Consider the following 19,674-nt stretch of genomic DNA (forward strand, 5'->3'; position numbering starts at 1 on the left):
GGCGCAAAGAGAGCGGGAAGAGAGGCAGGGCAGGCGGGCAGGAGCGCGCCAGGCGGGCTCACTGCTCCCCGACGCGGGGGAACCGAGACAGGTCTTAAGCGACGCCTGCGAAGATCCAACCCCCGCCTGATGCGAAATGGTCGCGCCCAGCAGTACCAGCCAATGGGAAGCCAGGATGTTGGCAAGGCGGCGGTGAGCGGGGCTCTCGCTGGCTGGGGTGGGAGGGGGACGGCGGCCGCCGCCATGATGCTTGTTTGCTTTCAATGAAAACGAGGGGGGCGCGGAAGAGGAGGCGTCGGCGTCGGTGGCGGCGGCGTCGACGGCGCGGAGGCGAAGGCGGCGGCGGGCGCGGCGAGGAGGGCGACGCCGGGGACCGAGAGGGCGGCAGAGCGTAGCGGCGACTCGTGGGGTCCGGGTGGCCGAGACGGGCGGCTGAGGAGCGGCGCTGAGGAGGGGGAACAAAGAGCGGCGGCGGCGGCGGCGGCGCTGCAGCAGCGGGCGGGACTGGTATGGTGGTTCCACAGGGCAGACCCCGCTGCACTCACCGGGAGGAGGCGGCGGCAGCGGCGGAGGAAGGCGGCGCAGCTCGAGAGGTGAGCACGACGGGCTTAGCGAAGTCCCGCCGAGGCTCGGCTGCCTGCGCTCTCCCATCCCCCGGGGGCCGTGCCCTGGGGACCTCGAGCGCGCACTCGCACACAACTTAGTAGTTCCCTGAGTGACGTCTGTCGCCCCCCCCCTCCTGGACACAGCAGTCGCGATCCCGTCGGTCCCCGGGCCGCGCCCCCGCGCGGGGTCCCGGGGCTCGGCCGGGGGGGTGGGGGGTGTTGATTGACGGCAGTGCGGCGGCGTCCACAGGGGCGGTGGCGTGAGCCCTAGCTTCGGACCCCCCGGTTCTGATCACGCGCACCTGGAGAGGAGCTGGTGTCCCGGGACTTGGGACTAAGACCGGTGGCAACTTTGGTGAAGTGGCTGTGTGGGGTGGCGCACTGTGCGGCGTGGAACTTGGCACTCGGTGGACAAACTTAGCGCTTACCTTTTTCTTCCCAGAGTGTTTTAAATAAGTCATTTTTAACGCCGATATTTATTGTTAGGGCGGAGCGGATTACGTGGCCGAAGAAGTAATTATCAGATGCAGAGATTATGGACTCAGGACTCTAGTATTAATTCCTTGAATAAATTTTCCCCGACTTCAGCCAAAGCGAACCTAGCCTTATTTATGTTTCAACACCAATAGTTATTTTCTTTGGTAACATTTTTTAAAATCTTGCTTTGACTCCTTCTACTTTTGACAAGGTCTTCAGAGTCTGCTCAGAGGCAACTGTAATCCTTGCTTTTAACTGTTAACTGCAAGTGACAGCATTGTGAGCCACGTCTTGTTACTGCCTTTAAACAATCTGAATTTGAGTACAGGCAAACCTGTTTTACAGATTATTGCTAGGGCTAAATTCTTTTCTGCCTCTGGGATTTTTTGGAGAAGAGAGGGACTATGAATTAAACGAAAACCAATTTGGTTTGTAATAGCACCGTTTTCCACACTTCCCAGAATTCTCCACCATTCCACAACAATTCTGTAGGCAAAAGGTTGTAAAGACATATTTTGCATTTTGTAATTGCTGCCAGGCTTTTAACTTTGATGCTTTCTAGAATGAATTTTAGAGTTAAAATTACATGGAATTAGTGGTCTAGTTCTAATTCTTTTAAACTGCCCATGAAGAAACCGAACCCTAGAAAGAATAAGGTGACTCGACCAAGATATTACAGTTATGAGGGTAAACATCGGGCTTTTTGTATTTGTGAAGACATGTTAAGTGCAATATAATTATTAAGTTTTTGTTTTTGGAGAAGGAAGGGTTTTAACCAATACATAATATTTAAGCTAGATCAATGTGGCCATTTCTTAGTAAGTGCACAAGGTGCTTGCTAAAATGGACAACAAGTATGTGACAAAAAGACATTTTTCTTGTGTGATGGAGATGTCTCCTTGGAAGTCAATCCTTGTGCAACTTCAGATGTCTGGTGCTGGAAATTTTCAGGCTTTTTTTTTTTTTTTTTCTTATTTTTGAACAGACAGAAGTTGGTGTACAGAACTTTGTCCTGACTACAAATAAATATTATACATGCAATTTAAACTAGTATTTTGGTTAGTATTTAGACAGCTACTGTATCCATGTTAACTTAAAAAAAAATGGTCTCTATATAGTCCTTGTGGGCCTGGAACTCAGAGATCCTCTTGTCTTTGCCTCTGGAGTGCTGAGATAAAAGATTAAAACTATGGACTAAGTTTTTTATACAGTGCAGCCCAGAAAGGTAATCTGTGTAAGATACTGGAGTAGTGGTTGAAGCAGTTTATAGTTGTATTCTTTGGCCCTTGTGTGGTGAGACAGTAAAATCTTCAATTCATCTGTAACCCTTATCTATGTGAAAGATCCACTGGTTAGGAAACTCTGGCTTAGATGTTTTGTTACTTTTGAGAATGCCCACATATATTCACCTAAAAATGTATACTTGAGATTTAGATTATAAGTGTGCAGTGCTATTTGTTGTTCAGAAGAAAATTCTAGTTTTAATGTTTTTCAAACTTTTTAGCTTCTACAAAATCTTTGGTTGATGTACATTTTTCCTTTAATTGTACCTGTTATCAGGCTATGGCAGTAGCCCTGTTAGAATGAAATGTGATTAATAAACACTATTTGTAAGTTAAGTGCAGACTAAACTCAAGTATAATCTAATTGTATGTGCATAGCCTATGTGCATTTGAGTACAGTGGAATGCAATAGAGTTTGAGTTTGGTGTTTGAAAAAGTAATTGAAGAAAAGAATGGTTATTTGAATCTAAGATGGAGGTTGATTCGGGCTGCCTTACTTTTACCCTTTGGATTTTACTCGTCTTTTGTCCATTTATATTTTTCTGGTAAGTTGCACATCAAGGAATAGCATGTGATGGTCCTGAGGTAGTTGATGAGAATTCAGAGGTGACCCTATTCATTTTCTGCCTTCCTGTCCTGCATAGGAGTAATGGGTGCACAAAATGCTTCAAGGAACAGAAGAATAATTAGACTTATGGAGGGTGTGGTGCCAGTTTAAAAAAAGTAACACTGACTAGAAGCTTGCCAAGTTGGAGAAGGGGATCATTCTAAACAAAGAGAACAGTGAGTGTACTGAGGTATCAGGTTTGGGGGTAAGGCCAATGGTAAGATGTTTCTGGAACAGTGGGAGTGACTTGAACAATTTTACAAAGGTGTGTCTAGCCCAGATTTTGAAGGACTGTGCTTGCTAAGCTAGAAGTTTATTCCTTTCTCCTGTAGCAAAGGAGGCTCCTATTTTTATTTCTTATTATTTATTTATTTAAAGCAAGGAATAAAGTGATTTAAAGGTAACTTGGCATCCATGTGGGGAATAGATTGTGCAAGTAAAATTCAAATCATACTTGAAATAATACTGAGTTAGTGACTTTATTTATTTATTTATTTATTTATTTATTTATTTACTTTGATATGGTGCCTGTGGCTCCTTTTGTAATGGGCTTGAAGGCTGCCCAGTTCTTTATAATAAAGGACCGTGTAAAATCAGAATGTTAGTGTTTTGGAAGATGTTAAAAAGCAGCCAAAACAGTGAAAGCCCTACCTAATATGGTACACAGGAAACTTGAGGTTTGTGACCTTTGCTTCTTAGAGCTCAGGCAGGCTTAAGAACTTAAATGGAAGTCAACCCAGAGCCCAACTAGGAATCAAAATGGTCAGGCTGTTTAGAAATACTATGATTTGTTAGGATATAGTAAGTATTTTGTGAAATTTTGGGGGAAAGATGAGTGTTTTCCTAAATTCCTGGAAGGATAATATTGAAACTATGAAGTCATAGATCTTTTTATTTTTATTATTACATTTTTCTTTTTGATTTCTCGAGACAGGATTTCTCTGTGTATCATTGGCAGTCCTGGAACTCAAAGAGGTCCACCTGCCTGTCTTCTGAGTGCTGGGATTTAAGGCATGCATAACCACTGCCTGGTCATAGAACTCAGTATAGCTGTTTTTACAGGTTTTGTATGGAAATCTCAGGACTTGTGAGGAAGTGGAATTGGGGTACAGCGCACAGATCATTAAAAAGAACAGGGGTTTGTTAAGAATAGTATAGGAGTTGGGCAGTGGAGGGGAACACCTTTAATCCCAGCACTTGGGAAGCAGAGACAGGTGGATCTCTGTGAGTTCGAGGGCAGCCTGGTCTACAGAGCTAGTTCCAGGACAATTAAGACTGTTACATAGAGAAACCCTGTTTCGTAAAACAAAACAAAACAAAAGGTATAGGAATGATAGGATAAAAAGATAGATTATTGAGTCTGCTTTTAAACTAAAAAGCATTTCTTAATCTCATACTTTACATTGGTATGAATTTTTGTGTATTGATACAAATGTAAGTTTATTTTTGTTAGACTCTATATAGTTTCTATTGTTTAAGATATTGCACCTACATCATTTCAAAATGTAATGTATAGTTCTAGTTCTTAGAAACTTTATTACAAATTATTTAGGATAATTAAATGCAAGTTAGTAGTTAGTCATCTATAATATAACAGTCAAACTTGCAGTCATGTTAGCTATGTTTTCAAGGTCGAACAGAGATGTGTTTTAGATAGACGGTCTTCAAACACTTCAAATAATTACAGAATATGACATTTAAGATGTTTTAATAACAAGGCTTTTCGTGACAGTGAGACAAGTCTGCTCCTCACAGCAGCAGTCTACTTCAAAAAAGATGGGCATTGAAAAACCTTCATATGGAGTTTGCTTTCATTTGTGGCAAAGTTATCCACTGGACAAAGATACCTCTTACTTTGACTGCTAACAGTATGCTGACCAAATTGGATAAGCAGGACACAAAGGCAACTGCTGAATTTTGCCAAGACTAAGTGAGACAGTCCCTCAAAATTCCTGCTTCATAGCTGAGTCTGTCAGATATTTTAGGTCTGTAGGCTGAAAATGGATGTCCTAATGTTGCAGAGGAACCCTGGGGTGACTGTCCAGGCAGCCAGATGTCTCTGTTGTTTCTTAGTTTGGAAAGTTGTTTGCTCTGCACTTTCTTGTTTACTCAGATAATAGTATATCCATCTTTCTTGGATCTTTGATGGGGTTGAATTACCAGATAGAGTTTTCCTTAGTCATAATAGAAAGTAAATTAGGTGCAAAACTTTGGACTCATCTTGAGAGGATAGATATTGGAGTTATTTCTCTGAATTTGCAAAATACAAATGGACTAGACATGATGGATTTAATTCTTACCTGATAATTGGTCTTACTGTATATAGTTTTATTGTGTTATAGTTAAAAAACCTTTCCTTTTTAGACAAAAGGGGGGGATATTGCAGAATATTTGTTTACACTGTGTGAGGATGTATCACAGTGATTGGTTTAATAAAGAACTACATGGCCAGTAGCTAGGCAAAAGAGAATAGACAAGACTTGTGGGCAGAGAGAGGAACCCAGGATGAATCTTGGTACTTGAGAGATGCCAGCAAGACTCTGAAGTCAGACATATGATACAGAGGAGTAGTACCCAAGCCATGTGGCAGAACATAGATTAGTAAAAACAGGTTAATTTACGTTTAAGAGCTACTTGGGAAAAAGCATGTTAAGGCTAAGCTCTCATAATTAATAATAAGTTTTCATGTTAGTGTTTGTGAGCTGGAGGCCCAAAGGAAAGTAGTATTTTTTTTTCATGTTAAATGGTTAAGAAGTAGATAAATATTACAATAACTGGTATTTAAAAACCACTTGGTGTTTTGAGTTTGGACATCTTCAGGGTTGCTGTTTGTAAGTTACTCTGAATTGCTAGGAGAGGTACCTGGACCTTAGAAAGCTGTGACACCAGAATTGAATGGGTGTGATCCACAACACAGGAGGAGCTGACTTGCTGTTTAATGTTCCTGTGTGTATCTTGTATATTTTTTTGCAGCTCAGTTTCACCTGGGGCAGTTTTATGTCTTCATCTAGTGTCTCCCCGCCCCCACACAGATAAAATAGCACATAAAAAGTGAGAAATTTACAATGTACTTAGATTGTTCAGTATAAAGTCAGTCATGTAGGAACAGATTCACATTTTCCCAAACAGAAGAACTGCTTATACTTGAACAAGTATTTGAAAATAGTATTATTCAATTCAAAGTGGATCTGTAGTGGTGGAGAAAGACAAGTGAAAAATAAACATAATGAGGTTATATGGTAATTAGAAATATATAAAACATTTTGTGTGTCCTCAGGAAGAATCTCATTTTGCCTGGGAATTTTGAAGGAGTTACTTCAGAGATCTTTGAGCTGCAGTTGGAAAGATGAGTAAGGGTCGTCAGTCTGAGTAGGGTATTTCAGAGAAAGCAGCTTATCCACAGATAAGTCATGCACAACTTGCACTATGCAGCATATATTGCAAGGATGAGAGGAGTAGAAGTCAGGAACAGCTTTGACTTTATATGTGGAAACCCACTGAGTGGGGTGGAGAGATGGTGCATGTGATATACTTAGGAAGCAGGTAGTAAAAATAGGGAGTTTGAATGAAAGGAGCCAGGATACTGGGATTAGAGAGTTCATTTACGTCTTAATCAGAGGATATGGACATCAACTCTAATAGAGGGTAGAAAAGTTAGCAAATTCTATAACAATTTTGAAGGTACTGGAATTAGTGACAGTCAAGCATTGAGCTATGGTTCAGAAATTCCTTAGCTTTATTGAAAGTGTGTGACACTGGCCATATATTTTATTTTAAACTTGTGTATCAGACCCCTCTGTGAAGAAAGAACAGCTTTTATCTTATGTTTTGCGATGAGAATTAAGATAATATAGATACTGTATAATAGCTGTTTCTCATTTTCTAGATTGTCCTTTTTTTGTATGTGTAGAGTAATAGGGTTGAGTATCAAGGGCTAATTGTGTCAAAGGCTAATCTTTTTGAGATCTAAAAATCTATTTGTTTATATTTTTGAGGTAAAGTCTCCCTAAGTAGAGCCAGATTTCTTGGCTGGCCTGGAATTTGCTGTGTAATCCAGTCTGCCTCTGCATGGTATTAGAGGACTGCACCACCACACTTGGCTGGAAGGTTACCATTTCAGTGCATGTGAAGTGTGTGATAGGCCTGAAAAGTAGTGAATATACAAAAATTTGCCAGGGGTCCAACTCAGTTTTGCTATTATGGCTGTTGATGGTTTGACTTTTTGCTTCTTACCCCATGCTATCCTAGAAGCAGTAATATCAGTTCCAGTGGACAGTAGAAAGGTTCTTTGTCTGGTTTCTCTGGATTTTTGCCTTCCATCACTTGAAGCCTAGGTACTAAGTTTTTCATATTCTGGGGTGTGTGTGTGTGTGTGTGTGTGTGTGTGTGTGTGTGTGTGTGTGTGTTTGTGTGTTTTAAACAGCTTTCCCTCTTGAATTCACATAATGATTGAGTATGAACTAACTAGTAGACACTAGACATATAAAAATATTTAAAAATACAAATAAAATCACAGAGTACCTACTATAATAGGTTTAAATTAAGGTAAGATTAGTGAATGGAGCAGTAGACCAAATTTTCAAGGTTAAGAATAACTCAGAACAAGAGATAGTAAACTCCTGTGTTAGGGAGGGATAAATCCATCCTTTTAGAATTAGATATCCAGTGTGGCATTTGAGCAAAGTCTAGGGACTATGAGTTATCTGGGGTTTTCAGGCAGAAGTAATAGCATGTGCTATGGCACAGAGATTCCTTAGAGAAGTTAAATGGGCAATGAGATCTGTGATGAGCCCAGAGGAAATGGGTAGGTTAAAAATACACTTAATCATTCTAACAGTAAACCTGGCTTCTTGGTTGTTGTTGTTCCTTCATGTAGAGCTTGCCTTCCATATCTTTAGACTCAACAAACCATGAACATAAAATTAGAAAAAAAAATACCAATGTAAAAATGTACAGATTGTTTTCTTGCCCTCTTTTATGCTTTTGAGATAGGGTTTCTCTGTGTAGCCATGGCTGTCCTGGAACTTGAGCTATAGACCAGGCTGGCCTCAAACTCAGATTCACCTGCCTCTGCCTCCTGAGTGCTGAGAGTAAAGGTGTGCACCACCACTGCCCATCGATAGATCTTTTATATAAGGTACATCCTGGAATTTGTGTATTCATTTGGTTCCTGGAGCCAGTTATTCTGGAACCATTCCTTGGCAGAAGCTCTGGGACAACTGTATTAAAGACTTCGTCTCAGGTTCAGTGAGAGTCAAATAGAATGTATGTTGGGGCTAGTCACCAAAGATGATACCTAGAATGGATAAAGGTAGGAGGAGAGAACAAAGAAATAAATCTGAGACTGTACAGATAACTTAGATAAGAGCTGAAAGGCTTAAGGCAGAATTGGTGAGAAATTTATGGTCTTAGAAAACTTTTAGTGTCACCAGTGTACTGAAAGTTCCACTGAGGACAGCTCCTGTGTGAGGTTTCTTACCTATAAAGTATATGATAGAAACCTGCCTAGAAAGACGAGAAAATAAATGTGATAATTTTTTTTTTTTTTTTTTCTCCCAAGACTGGTCTCAGATTCCTGGTTCTCTTGCCTCTACCTCTTAAGTGCTGGGAATACAGGCTTTCAGCACTACATAGGGCAGTAAGATGACTTTGAGAGTCAAGGTGATTTTGGGTTTAAAGTGAGTAAAAATACATAACTAAATTGGAGTTATAAAGTAAGTTAGGACTGTCTGCCAAGACATCTTAATTTTTAGACTACAACTAATATATGTATTAAAGCAAGGTAAATGTTTTTTTTCTTTATTCTCTTATACAATATATTCTGATCATACAACTTTCCCTCCCTCCACTCCTCAGTCATTCTTCCCTACCTCCCCTCTTCTCTGTGGTCCACCGCTCTTCAGAAAAGAGCAGGCCACCCAGAGATACCAACTAAACATATCATAATGATGCAGTAAGACACAGACCCCCATATTAAGGTTGGATGAGGCAGCCCAGCAGAAAAGGGGTCCTGAGAGCAGGCTAAAGAGCCGGAGACATCCCCACTCCCAGGAGTCCCACAGAAATCCCAAGCTAAAAAATCAGTGCATATATGCAGAGGATTTATCACAGAGCTATGAGGTTGCATGGTTGCTGCTTTAATCTCTGAGTCCCTATGAACCCTACTTAGTTGAATCTGTGAACCATATTCTCTTGGTGTCCTAGACCCCAGTGGCTCCTACAGTTCTTCCTCCCTCTCTTCTGCACAGTTCCTGAGCTCTGCCTAACACTTGGGTATGGGTCTGTACATCTGCTCCCATCAGCTGCCAGAGGAAAGCCTCCTCTCAGATGACAATTGGGCTAGGCACCAGTCTGGTCTCCTAGCAGCTGTGACCTGTGGACAAGATAAATATTTTAAGGTATGTGGTAGACCTGATGTCCTGTATTTTAATACAGAATTCAAGATTATTTCTATTCTTAAAAGTAGTATTTTCCTAATTCTTGTGTTTACATGACATTTTGTGTGTTGGAAGAAACAATGCAGCAGAGTTGTCTAAAAGAAATTAATTTAGGTTGTAAGAGCTTTAGAGTAGTGGCTTGGTGAGTTTTTTTTTTTTAATATAACAATAAAAAATAAGGAAGTTATATATACAATCTAATTTCCTTATTTCTGTTTTACAATATCACTGTGGGCTGGGTGTATAGTTCAGTGGTAGAATAGCATGCACAAGACCCTAGGTTTCATTCCCTAGCACTCTTGCTTTCCCCCATAAAAACCACTATTTCCTACTTCCCTCGTTGAAAGTATAGCTTAGGACTCGTTTCTGTTCATCTATTTTGAAATTTGTAGACTCATTGTTGAGTTTCCTTCCTACTGTGAGGTAAAAGGAATGATAGGCTGTATGTAGTACATTTGGTATAGGATTATTGGAAACGTTACATTTTATTCTAGTTTTTTGTGATGCTATTAATTTCAGAATAGTCTTTGGAAAATGAATAAATCTTAATGCTGTTTATTGTGGTGGGCTTCTTTAATCCCAGCATTTGAGTTCAGGCTAATCTTGTCTGCATAGTGAGGTGCAGGCCCACTATGGCTGTATAGTGAGAATCTGCCTAGAAACAAATAGGGCTGGAGAGCACTACCTGTTCTTAAAAGGGATTAGAGTTTGGTTCCAACTTACAAACCTACCTATAACTCCAGTTTGAGGGCATCCAGCACTTCCTTTTGTTCTCTGCGGGCACCAGGCATGCATGTGATACACAAACATACATGCAGGAGCTTTTGCATACACATAAAACGAAAGTAAATCTGTAGGAATGTTCTTTCAAGGACATTCAACAGAACTCTTAATTGTTTTGCCTAATCTTGTTTGGTGAGTGTATTCATGGTACTATGTTGTGGGAAAACAGTTTGTGATCCACCAGTTAACCTTTTGAATAATAGCTAGAATTTCAGTGTGCAAATTATAGAACTGATATTTTGGAGGTGAAAGTGAGCATATCTGAAGAGGGATATCAGTTTACTGGCTCAATCAAACAGTACAAAGAAAGGTGTTGGAAGAGAAGTTGAAAAGATAGGGTAGCTGGGTAATGGTGGCATAATACCTTCAGTACAGCACTTGGTAGGCAAAGGCAGGCTGATATCTGAGTTGGAGGACAGCCAGGCTACACAGAGAAACCGATCTCAAAAACCCACCACCAACAACAGAAAAAGGGAGAGTTAGGGAATTCTGAGCGATAACCTGTGAAGTTTGAATTTATTTTATAAGATGTAGAGATTTATTATTATTTTGCAGTGCAACAGATGGAATCCACAGCTTTGTACATGCCAAGTAGGGCTCTGCCACACAGCTACCTCCCATTCCAACAGATCAGAAAAAGGAGTAGAGGAGATGCCATAGATCCTTAGTTTAAAGCTGACATAGGACCAAAAGTTAACTTTGCCATTTTAGAGTAGAAAGTATATGTGACAAAGGATGGCTCTTTAGTGTAATTAGATAGAACTCAGTTGTAGGAAGACTAATTTAAGAGTGGTATATAGGTCAATTGTAATCCTAAAAGTGTGCATATCATCTAGAAAAAATAAAGCAGTAAAAATAAAGGGCTAGAGTATGATTATGTTGCTATAACATTTTTGTTTTTCTCTATAGGTTAAAGCTTTCTTGTAACAAGTAAGGTAAACTACTCTCAGCACTTTCTCGTTTATTTTTCATTCTTAATACCTGACTCAGTGCTTGTCACACTGAAATTTCTCAGCAAGTATAAAGAAATCTCCCTTAAGGAAGCATAGTTCATCTGTATCAAATTGTTTTTGGACTTAATGTTAAAATCTATTTCTGGGCCACAGGGAAGGGATAACTATAATTGCACTTGAGGTATCATCTGGCCAAGTCCTCTTGTTTTTTGTTAAGGTAAACATTCATAGTTAATCATATTAAGTCTCCTGATGCCTGGTTCTCTGCTATTAAGATTACTATGATTGACAAGGAGATGGGTAACAGTTTATTCCTCTGCTGAACATTTTTGTAGTTTATGCTCTCTGAAAACAGTCTGTGTTGGTGTTAACATTCTTTTCAGTGCTAATGGTTTTAGCCTAGCTTATATTTGTTGCCTGAATAATAATCACTAGGAGATATAAAATTATTATAACTTGAACATTATAATGTTGACTTAATTCTTTCATTTGTATTATTAGCTGTTTTGTCTACTTGAGGCAGGGTCTTATATGTTATGTTGCTCTGGCTATTTAATATGTATGGGGGTGTTTTGCCTTCCATATATGTCTGTGTCCCGCTTGGGTGTCTACCAGCCTCAAGCCAGAAGGAGCCATTAGATTTGCTGGAACAGGAGTTACAGGACAGTTTTGAGCCATCATGTGGGTGCTAGGAAAGTGAACTTTAGTCCTCTGGAAGAACAGGCAGGGCTCTTAACCATTTTACTAGCCACAAAGTCAAACTCTGTTAGTTGTCATTCTTTTGTAAAGTAGAGCTTTCCTTTAGTTGGGGTTTGATTCCTCTGAATTCCCTTCCCTTCTGAAAAGATAATTGGGCAGGCCTTTCTCTTTTTGATATCAATTCTCTGATTTATTTTTTTTTCTATATCAGAGTGACTAGTTTACATGTTGATCTCTGCTATTTGTTCTCTCCCTCTTCTCTCCTTGCCTTGATGGTTATGGTGATAGTATCTTTGCTATTATTTCATATTCTATATTATATTTTTCTGTAGGACATGTGGCATCGTGTTAATTCCTCTGGTTTTAGCATTTTTTTGAAGTACTCATATTTTATTGATTTTTTTTTTTAGTCTACTATAATTATTACTCTTTTAACTAAATTATTAGTATGATCTGTAAAAAAGGTTTCCTTTTAGCTAGTTCTGTATTGCCATGAAAGCCCCATTAGATTTTGCCTTTTGGCACAAAAAGATGCCCTTGATTCATGTGGTATATTTCTTGTACCATATTTTCAACTATCTATCTTACAAAGAACTTTGTGTTTTTGGTAGTTTGTCTGTGGTCAGTCTTACTCTAGATATAATAAGTGGAAAATTACAGAAATGTGCATAGATTCTTAAGTTTTAGATCAGAAGCCATTTCTATAGCATGGTGAATACTTGTGCTGTCCCATACCCAGGAAATAAATAATGCCTTTATCCAGTGTATTCATATTGAATAAACTACCTGCCCCTTAATCATTTGGTCTGGCATATTAGATGAACTATGATGGTACCACAGTGGCTAGTGTTCAAGTAATGCTTATTTTGCTAAGTGGCCCCAAGACACAGCAGTACAGATACTAGCAATTTGGTGGATAAGTGGCTTATATGTGGAGTATAGACGTTTCAGCAGGGCAGTGGTAGCCCATGCCTTTTAATCCAGCACTTAGGAACCAGAGACATGTGGATCTCTGAGTTTGAGTCCAGACTGGTCTACAGAGCAAGTTCCAGGACAGGCTCCAGAGCTACAGAGAAACCCTGTCTTGAAAAAACAAAACAAACACAAGTTTCCCCATATGATAGTGGAGTATATTTTAAGATTCTCAATGGATGCCTAAGGCTTTAATAGTAGCGAACCCTATGCATATCATATGCCCACTTCTGCATACACACATACTTATCATAACATTTGCTTTCTAAATTAAGCATAATAGATTAATAGTTGAATGTAAAGCTAGCAAGAATTTATTTTTCCTAAAGTTGAGAACTTTCACATTTTAAGTCAGAGAAAACACTTTACTACATCTTTGCTTTCTAAATTCTGAGCATCATTGTTCTTGTATCTGGGGATATTAGTAAATAAGATACTTAAATACAGGTACTGTGATACTGTGACAGTATATTCTAAACAGCTACTAAGTGTATGTAATGTGGACATTTTACATGAAGGGATGATTCCTTGGTAGAAGGAGAGTATCTTCTGCAAGTTTCCCTCTGGTCTCCTCATGCCTGTGTGTGTGCATAAGAGCATGTGTATGTGTACACACACACACACACACACAGATAAATGTAAAAGACATTAAAGATGAAATTATGAATTCATGCAGATTATATTGATTCGGTTGTGGTTAACTTGTGTGATGTTCAGGTTTTCTTCTATTTGGCCAGTGGAGCCCTTTTTAAGCTAACAGCTATGTTTTCTTCAGCTATCACATCTATTATCTTCCTGGTTTTAATCAGATGTATCCTGGAACTGAAAATCACCATTTCTACATGGAACGCCTAGTTCCTTTTGCTAGTAAATCCTATTTAATGATCCTAATACGTGTCTGCTTTTAAAATTTTTTTTATACATTGGTATTTTGCCTGCATGTATGTGAGGGTGTCAGATCTTGGAATTACAGACAGTTGTGAGCTGCCATGTGGTTGCTGGGAATTGAACCTGGTCCTCTGGAAGAACAGTCAGTGCTCTTAACTGCTGAGCCATCTCTCCAGCCCCCAGGTGCCTGCTTTTTAAGAAATGATGTTTTTATTTATTTGGTTCTTCAATATGTACTGATTAGTTTCTTTTCTTCATTTATTTAACAGGCATGCCCAAAGAAAAATACGAGCCCCCTGACCCTCGGAGGATGTACACAATTATGTCCTCTGAGGAAGCAGCTAATGGAAAGAAATCACATTGGGCAGAGCTTGAAATAAGTGGTAAGACATGGAAGCATGAATTTATGGCATAGAAATTAAAAGTATGGTGGAAAATTAGGTTTTCTATTATTAATACACATAGAAAACAACAATTGTATTTGAGTCAGAATTTAAATCTCATTGACTGCCAACTACTTACTTCAACTCTAAAGGAAATAGTAGGGACTGTGGATTTTAGTGTTTTTATTAATATGATTACTTGTCTTGGTCTGTAATAGATAAGTTTGTATGTGGAAACAGTCTAGTTGAAGTCTTAAAGCTGAGACTGTTTTCATAGAGATAATTTAGCATAAGTTTCTTTTCTCTTTTGAAGCAGGGTTTCTCTGTGTGGACTTAGCTGTTCTGGAACTCACTTTGTAGACAAGGCTGGCCTCACTCACAGAGATCTGTCTACCTGGGATTAAAGGCATGCACCACCACTGCCTGGCTGGGCTACCACTTCCTGTCTGGCATAAATTTCTTAAAGACAGTATATTTAGAAGTTCTGTAGGAAGCTGGAGATATGGCTCCCTGGTTCCAAGCATGTGCTGCTTTTCCAGAGGTCTGCAGTTTGGTTGCTTGCTAGCACTCTTCAGGCTACATCCCTAGTCAGTCCTTGTAGTTTTAAATTATGCTTATTTAAGCATTGTAGAGTAGCTCCTCCACCTTCTTTATCTAGTAGCTTTCTTTATTACAGGTTCCCTCTCCAAATTTTCTTTTCCTTGCTGTTTGTGTGTTGACAGTCAAGCACTTTTTTTTTCCCAGCCTGTACTTTTCAGATTGCATACTCAAAATGCAGCTCAGTATATTCTTCATCTATTTTCTACAGATAGATGGCTGGGTAGTCCAGAGTCTAAAACAGACTTGAGATTTAAGCTTTTGGACAGGAATTAAGATGGTGTCTCATGGGTGGCATCATGAAGATGATACAGTACATTTTCTTTAGAAGCAATGTAAGATCTGAAAGCTTTCCTATTGCTGTTTACTGGCCAAAGCCATTGATTCTTTGAGGATTGTAGTGTGGGTTCTTTGCTATATTTTTTTCATTATCTGAGATACATTTATAAAAAGAAACATTTTTCCATTTACTTTTTATTGCCTGATTGTCCTAATTAGGGTTTTTATTGCTGTAAAGAGACCCCATGACCACAGCAACTCAGGTGCTGGAGAGGTAGCTTAGAGTTCTACATCTAGATCAGCAGGCAGCAGGACAAGGGGAGAGACAGAGAGGAGAGAGAAACCCTAAAGTAGATTGAGCCCCAGTGACACACTCCAACAAGGCAATGCCACTTGCTATACTTTCAAATATCAGTCAGTTGGGCATTCTTACTCAAACTACCACACTGAAAATATATTTTGTATAGGAAAGAAAGACTGTGTGTCTGTGTTTTTTTGTAGGTATGTATGCCAGAGGTTGATATTAGGTATCTGCCTCAATTGTTCTCAGCCTTATTATTTGAGGCTTGGTCTTTTACTGGAAACCTTTGTCAGCAAAACTGAGTGAAGTGTGAAGTTCCTGTATCCTTGCCTGCAATAGGCTTTTTCCATTGTTAGCATCTTATATTAGTGATACATTTATTACAACATTTAGTAAGTTGACACATTATCATTCACAGTCTGTAGTTTACATTAGGGTTCTTGTGATGTTCTGTATAATTGTATATAGCAGTAGTTCTCATCCTGTGGGTCAGGCCCCTTTGGGCTCACCTATCAGGTATTTACATTATGATTTATAACAGTAGCAAAATTACAGTTATAAGTAGCAATAAAAATAATTTTATGATTGGGGTCACCAACATGAGGAACTGTATTAAAGGGTTATATCATTAGCAAGGTTGAGAACCACTGGACTAGAATAAGCCAGAACAAACCCATTCTTCTCTTAAGTTGCTTTGTCAGCAACAAAACAAGAACTAATACAAGTCTTTAATCAGATATCTTTCTCATTCTTGTGTTTTCACTTTGGAGAATAAGTCCAAGGCCTCATACATTGCCCAGATGTCCCCTTTTATAAATAGTTTCTTCCACTCTGTGGCTTTTCTCATTCTCTTGATAGTTGAGGGCAGACATTTTTATATTTAAATGTATTTTGTTTGGTATTGCATTGAATCTGTGTATTAAGTTGGGAAGATTTGACATTTTTTGGCAATATTGAATCTTCCTAGCTGTGAACATGGGCTGTTTTTTTCAACTACTCATTGTTACGATTTCTTTCTATGGAATTTCATACTTTTCATCATTTTGTATCTCTCCTTTTTCTTAGTGCACATGTAAATGGGGGTGTTTTTACTTTAAATTCCATTTATTCATTTTGGCATATCAAACAGAGTGATTGACTTTAAGTCTTCCTTTATGATTTTTAAATTTTACCCATGTGTTATAGTTCTCACTGTATGTTGATACTGTTTCATTAAATATCAAATAATAAGTTGTTTTGTCCACCTAGGTTTACCAGTGTTCTTTTTTTTTTTTCCTCTTTTTCTTTTTTTTCTTCCTCTCTTCCTCTGAGACAGGGTTTCTGGGTTTTTTGTCTGTTTTAATTTTTTCAAGACAGGCTTTCTATGTGTAGCTTTGGAGCGTGTCCTGGAACTCACTCTGTAGACCAGGCTGGCCTCACAAACTCACAGAGATCCACCTGCCTCTGCCTTCTGAATGCTGGGATTAAAGGTGTGAACTACCACTGCTCAGCCTTGTGTCACTGGCTTTAAGCACCATGATTATGGTGTGTCTGGTGTAGTGTCCCCCTCCACTTTCTTTGGTGATTGGATTTATTCAAGCTTCTTAGATCTGTGGGTTTACAGTTTACACCACTATTGCCAGATTATTTTGTTCCGCTTTCCTCCTCTGTCCCTTTGGAATGTGGTTACTTTTTTTTTTTTTTTTTAAGCTTACTTAAAGATGTCTTATAGATTAGTTAGGCTTCATTCACTGTTATCTTTTTCCTCTTTTTTTTTTTTCCTACTAATTTTTTCTTTTGGTATCATCTAATATTTTCAGCACTGTAGAGATTGTGGGAATTTGTTTTCCATGCCTTTACATAACATTTCCTTCTTTTTTTAAAAGCATATATCAAATATAACTTTTATCATCTTTGGCACTGTTTCTGTCATGCTTTTTCATTTCTAGGTTGATTTAAAGTCATTTTGTTTCTTGTTTGCATGCTTCATAATTTTTGTTTGAATATAGAAAGTACAGAAGTTTACTCTTTGAGTTCTGGATAATTTTATGTTCTTAGAAATACTCATGAGTTTTGTTCTGAGGTAGAGTTCAAAATCTTGGAAAGAGTTTGATTTCCTTGAAGCTTGCTTTTAAGTAGTACTTTCCTAGGTATTCCCTGGTTAAAAGGTTTTCCATTCTGACTGGTAGAAAATCAGATTGTTCTGATCTTTGAGATCCCAAAGATTGCTTTCTCTATTCTTGTTAGTTTCTCTCTGCTCTCCAATTCATGTCAGGGTTATTCCTTAAGTGAAAACTCATCGACGGCTTTCTTCACTTCTCTATGCAGCGCTCTATTTAGTACTCCATCCTGTGAATGTCTCCTGCCTTGACCTCTCCAGACATCAGCTTCATCTAAGCTTCAGTAGACCACCAGACTCTGCCTGGGTTCTGTCCTGTTACATATTTTCAGGATACCAGTCAGAAGGGGAACAGTTACATGAGCTGACTTTCTTTTCCACCTGTCACTGCTGCCCTATGCTGCCTAGTGCCCACCATCTGGAAATGCCCCCTCCCTTCCTTCTGAGTCTCTTGGAGGTTTTGTTCTATTGTTTCTCTTTTTCTTTGGTTTTCAGTCCTTTGCTGGGAATGGAAATGTCATGGTCTTTTCCTTAGGAGTAAATTGACTTGTTTATTTTTCAGCTAATTATGGAGGGGGTGGGTGACCTTGATTTAATCAGGGATTGATCTGACTTGAGCCAGATTTCACTGGTTGTGAGAATCTATGCCTGTTGGATCATTGCTCTACCATTTGTAGCTCCTAGCTGGAAGCTTGGTTTAACTGACTGTTCTTCCTCAGGGTTTCAGAGTTCATCTTCTTGAATATTGGCATCTACTGTAGCTTACTTCTTAGCTGCAGTTTGTGAGTCTGGAACTGATATTCTGGAGAGTATCCCCCTTCATACCTTTCCCTGATTCCCTGCTCTCTGGGTTTCCTGTCATATCACTGCTGCCTTTGTTGTTTTCCAGTGCAACAGTTGGCCAACAGCAATGTTGTTAAACAGCTGCTTTAAAATTATTTTTACTTATTTTTAAATTCCATATATTTTCATCATACTCATTCCCCACTCCTAACTCCTTCCTAGATCCTCTCCTATCTCCCTGCCTTTTCAACTTCATGTTCTCTTTCTTTCTCTTAAAGAACAAATAAAACATGGAGTCCAGTTTGTCTTGGCCAATTACTCCTGAATGTGAGGCTTGCCCTAGAATGTGGTTGATATGCCAAGTATCACTCCAGTGAAGAAAATTGAATTTCCCTTGCCCAGCAGCAACCAGATGCCAATAGTTTATTGCCTAGGGTGGGACTTTTTGCCCACTACCAACAAATTCTTGTTAATAGGAATCTAAAATTAGATGTGTATTAAAAAAAAGTCTGCCTGAAGATGTCTTTTGGTTTTTCGAGATTGTGTAGCTTTGGAGCCTGCCTGCCTTGTAGACCAGGCTGGTCTCGAACTCATAGAGATCTGCCTGCCTCTGCCTCCTGAGTGCTGGGATTAAAGGAGTGTGCCACTACTGCCCAGCACCAAGTTACTTTCATATCAATTTTGTTCCCATTTTAATGGGGGGAGTACTTTACCTGCTTTTGAGGTACACTTGTAGTGTTCAACAACGATATTTGTTCTAGGCCTTTTTGAGATACCAGTGTAGGGCAGGAGGAAGTGCATTAACCAGAACTATACGAAGGAAGCTTCCAGGAGATACAGGCTTGGATCTGAACTTATTGAAACCCACACATTAGCTTTTTTATTTATTTATTTTTATTTATTTATCTGTGACACTGTAAAATTTGAGGTTATTGAGAAAACTTTATTTAGATTTACTTTTTTTTTGTGGAGAATAATAGACTGTGACTAAAATATTAGATTCAAAACATAGGATTTTTACAGTGAATATTATGATGCTCTTTTGATACCTGTTAAGTATAACTTGAGAATCAGGTAGCTTTCATTATGTTTCCAGCTTAGTCTTCTCTCTTTAATGCTTGATTTATAGAAATAATTATGGGTCAGGCTAAAATGGGAGAGAAAGTCCAAGTAGAGACAGCAGTTGCTGAGTGATAGTTTGATTATTATATGCCATTCATTCATTCATTCATTCATTTCTGACTGATGAGTAGGCAATTAAATGTAAAGATTTTCAGAATTTTGCAAACTAGGAGTCCCTGACAAGATAGCTATGAAACTGTGATAAATACAGAACACAAATGTTTGAAGTGTTACCTTGAGAAAGTTGTACTAGCTTGGCTGGATTAAGGAAAGCACCTTAGACTAGCTGAGTACTGAGATGGTGATATAAGCCAAATAGAACCGAGATGAGGGCACTTTACAAAAGGGAACACACACGCACACGCGCACACACACACACACACATACACACACACACACACACTCTT

General features: G+C 39.1%; 1 protein-coding gene across 2 annotated transcripts in view; it reads left to right on the forward strand.

Moving 5' to 3' along the window:
* The first annotated feature begins 469 nt into the window (after positions 1-469).
* The window catches only part of Cnot6 (CCR4-NOT transcription complex subunit 6), a 46,466-nt gene continuing 27,261 nt past the window's right edge, over positions 470-19,674 (forward strand). For both annotated transcript variants that reach the window (XM_051180835.1, XM_051180836.1), the window contains exons 1-2: positions 470-593; positions 13,974-14,087. In XM_051180835.1, coding sequence (XP_051036792.1) covers positions 13,976-14,087 — 112 coding nt within the window. In that variant the 5' untranslated portion in view covers positions 470-593; positions 13,974-13,975. The remainder of the gene's footprint in view (positions 594-13,973; positions 14,088-19,674) is intronic.

The sequence above is a fragment of the Phodopus roborovskii genome, unplaced genomic scaffold (genome assembly GCF_943737965.1).
Source record: "Phodopus roborovskii unplaced genomic scaffold, PHOROB, whole genome shotgun sequence".
Lineage (NCBI taxonomy): Eukaryota > Metazoa > Chordata > Mammalia > Rodentia > Cricetidae > Phodopus > Phodopus roborovskii.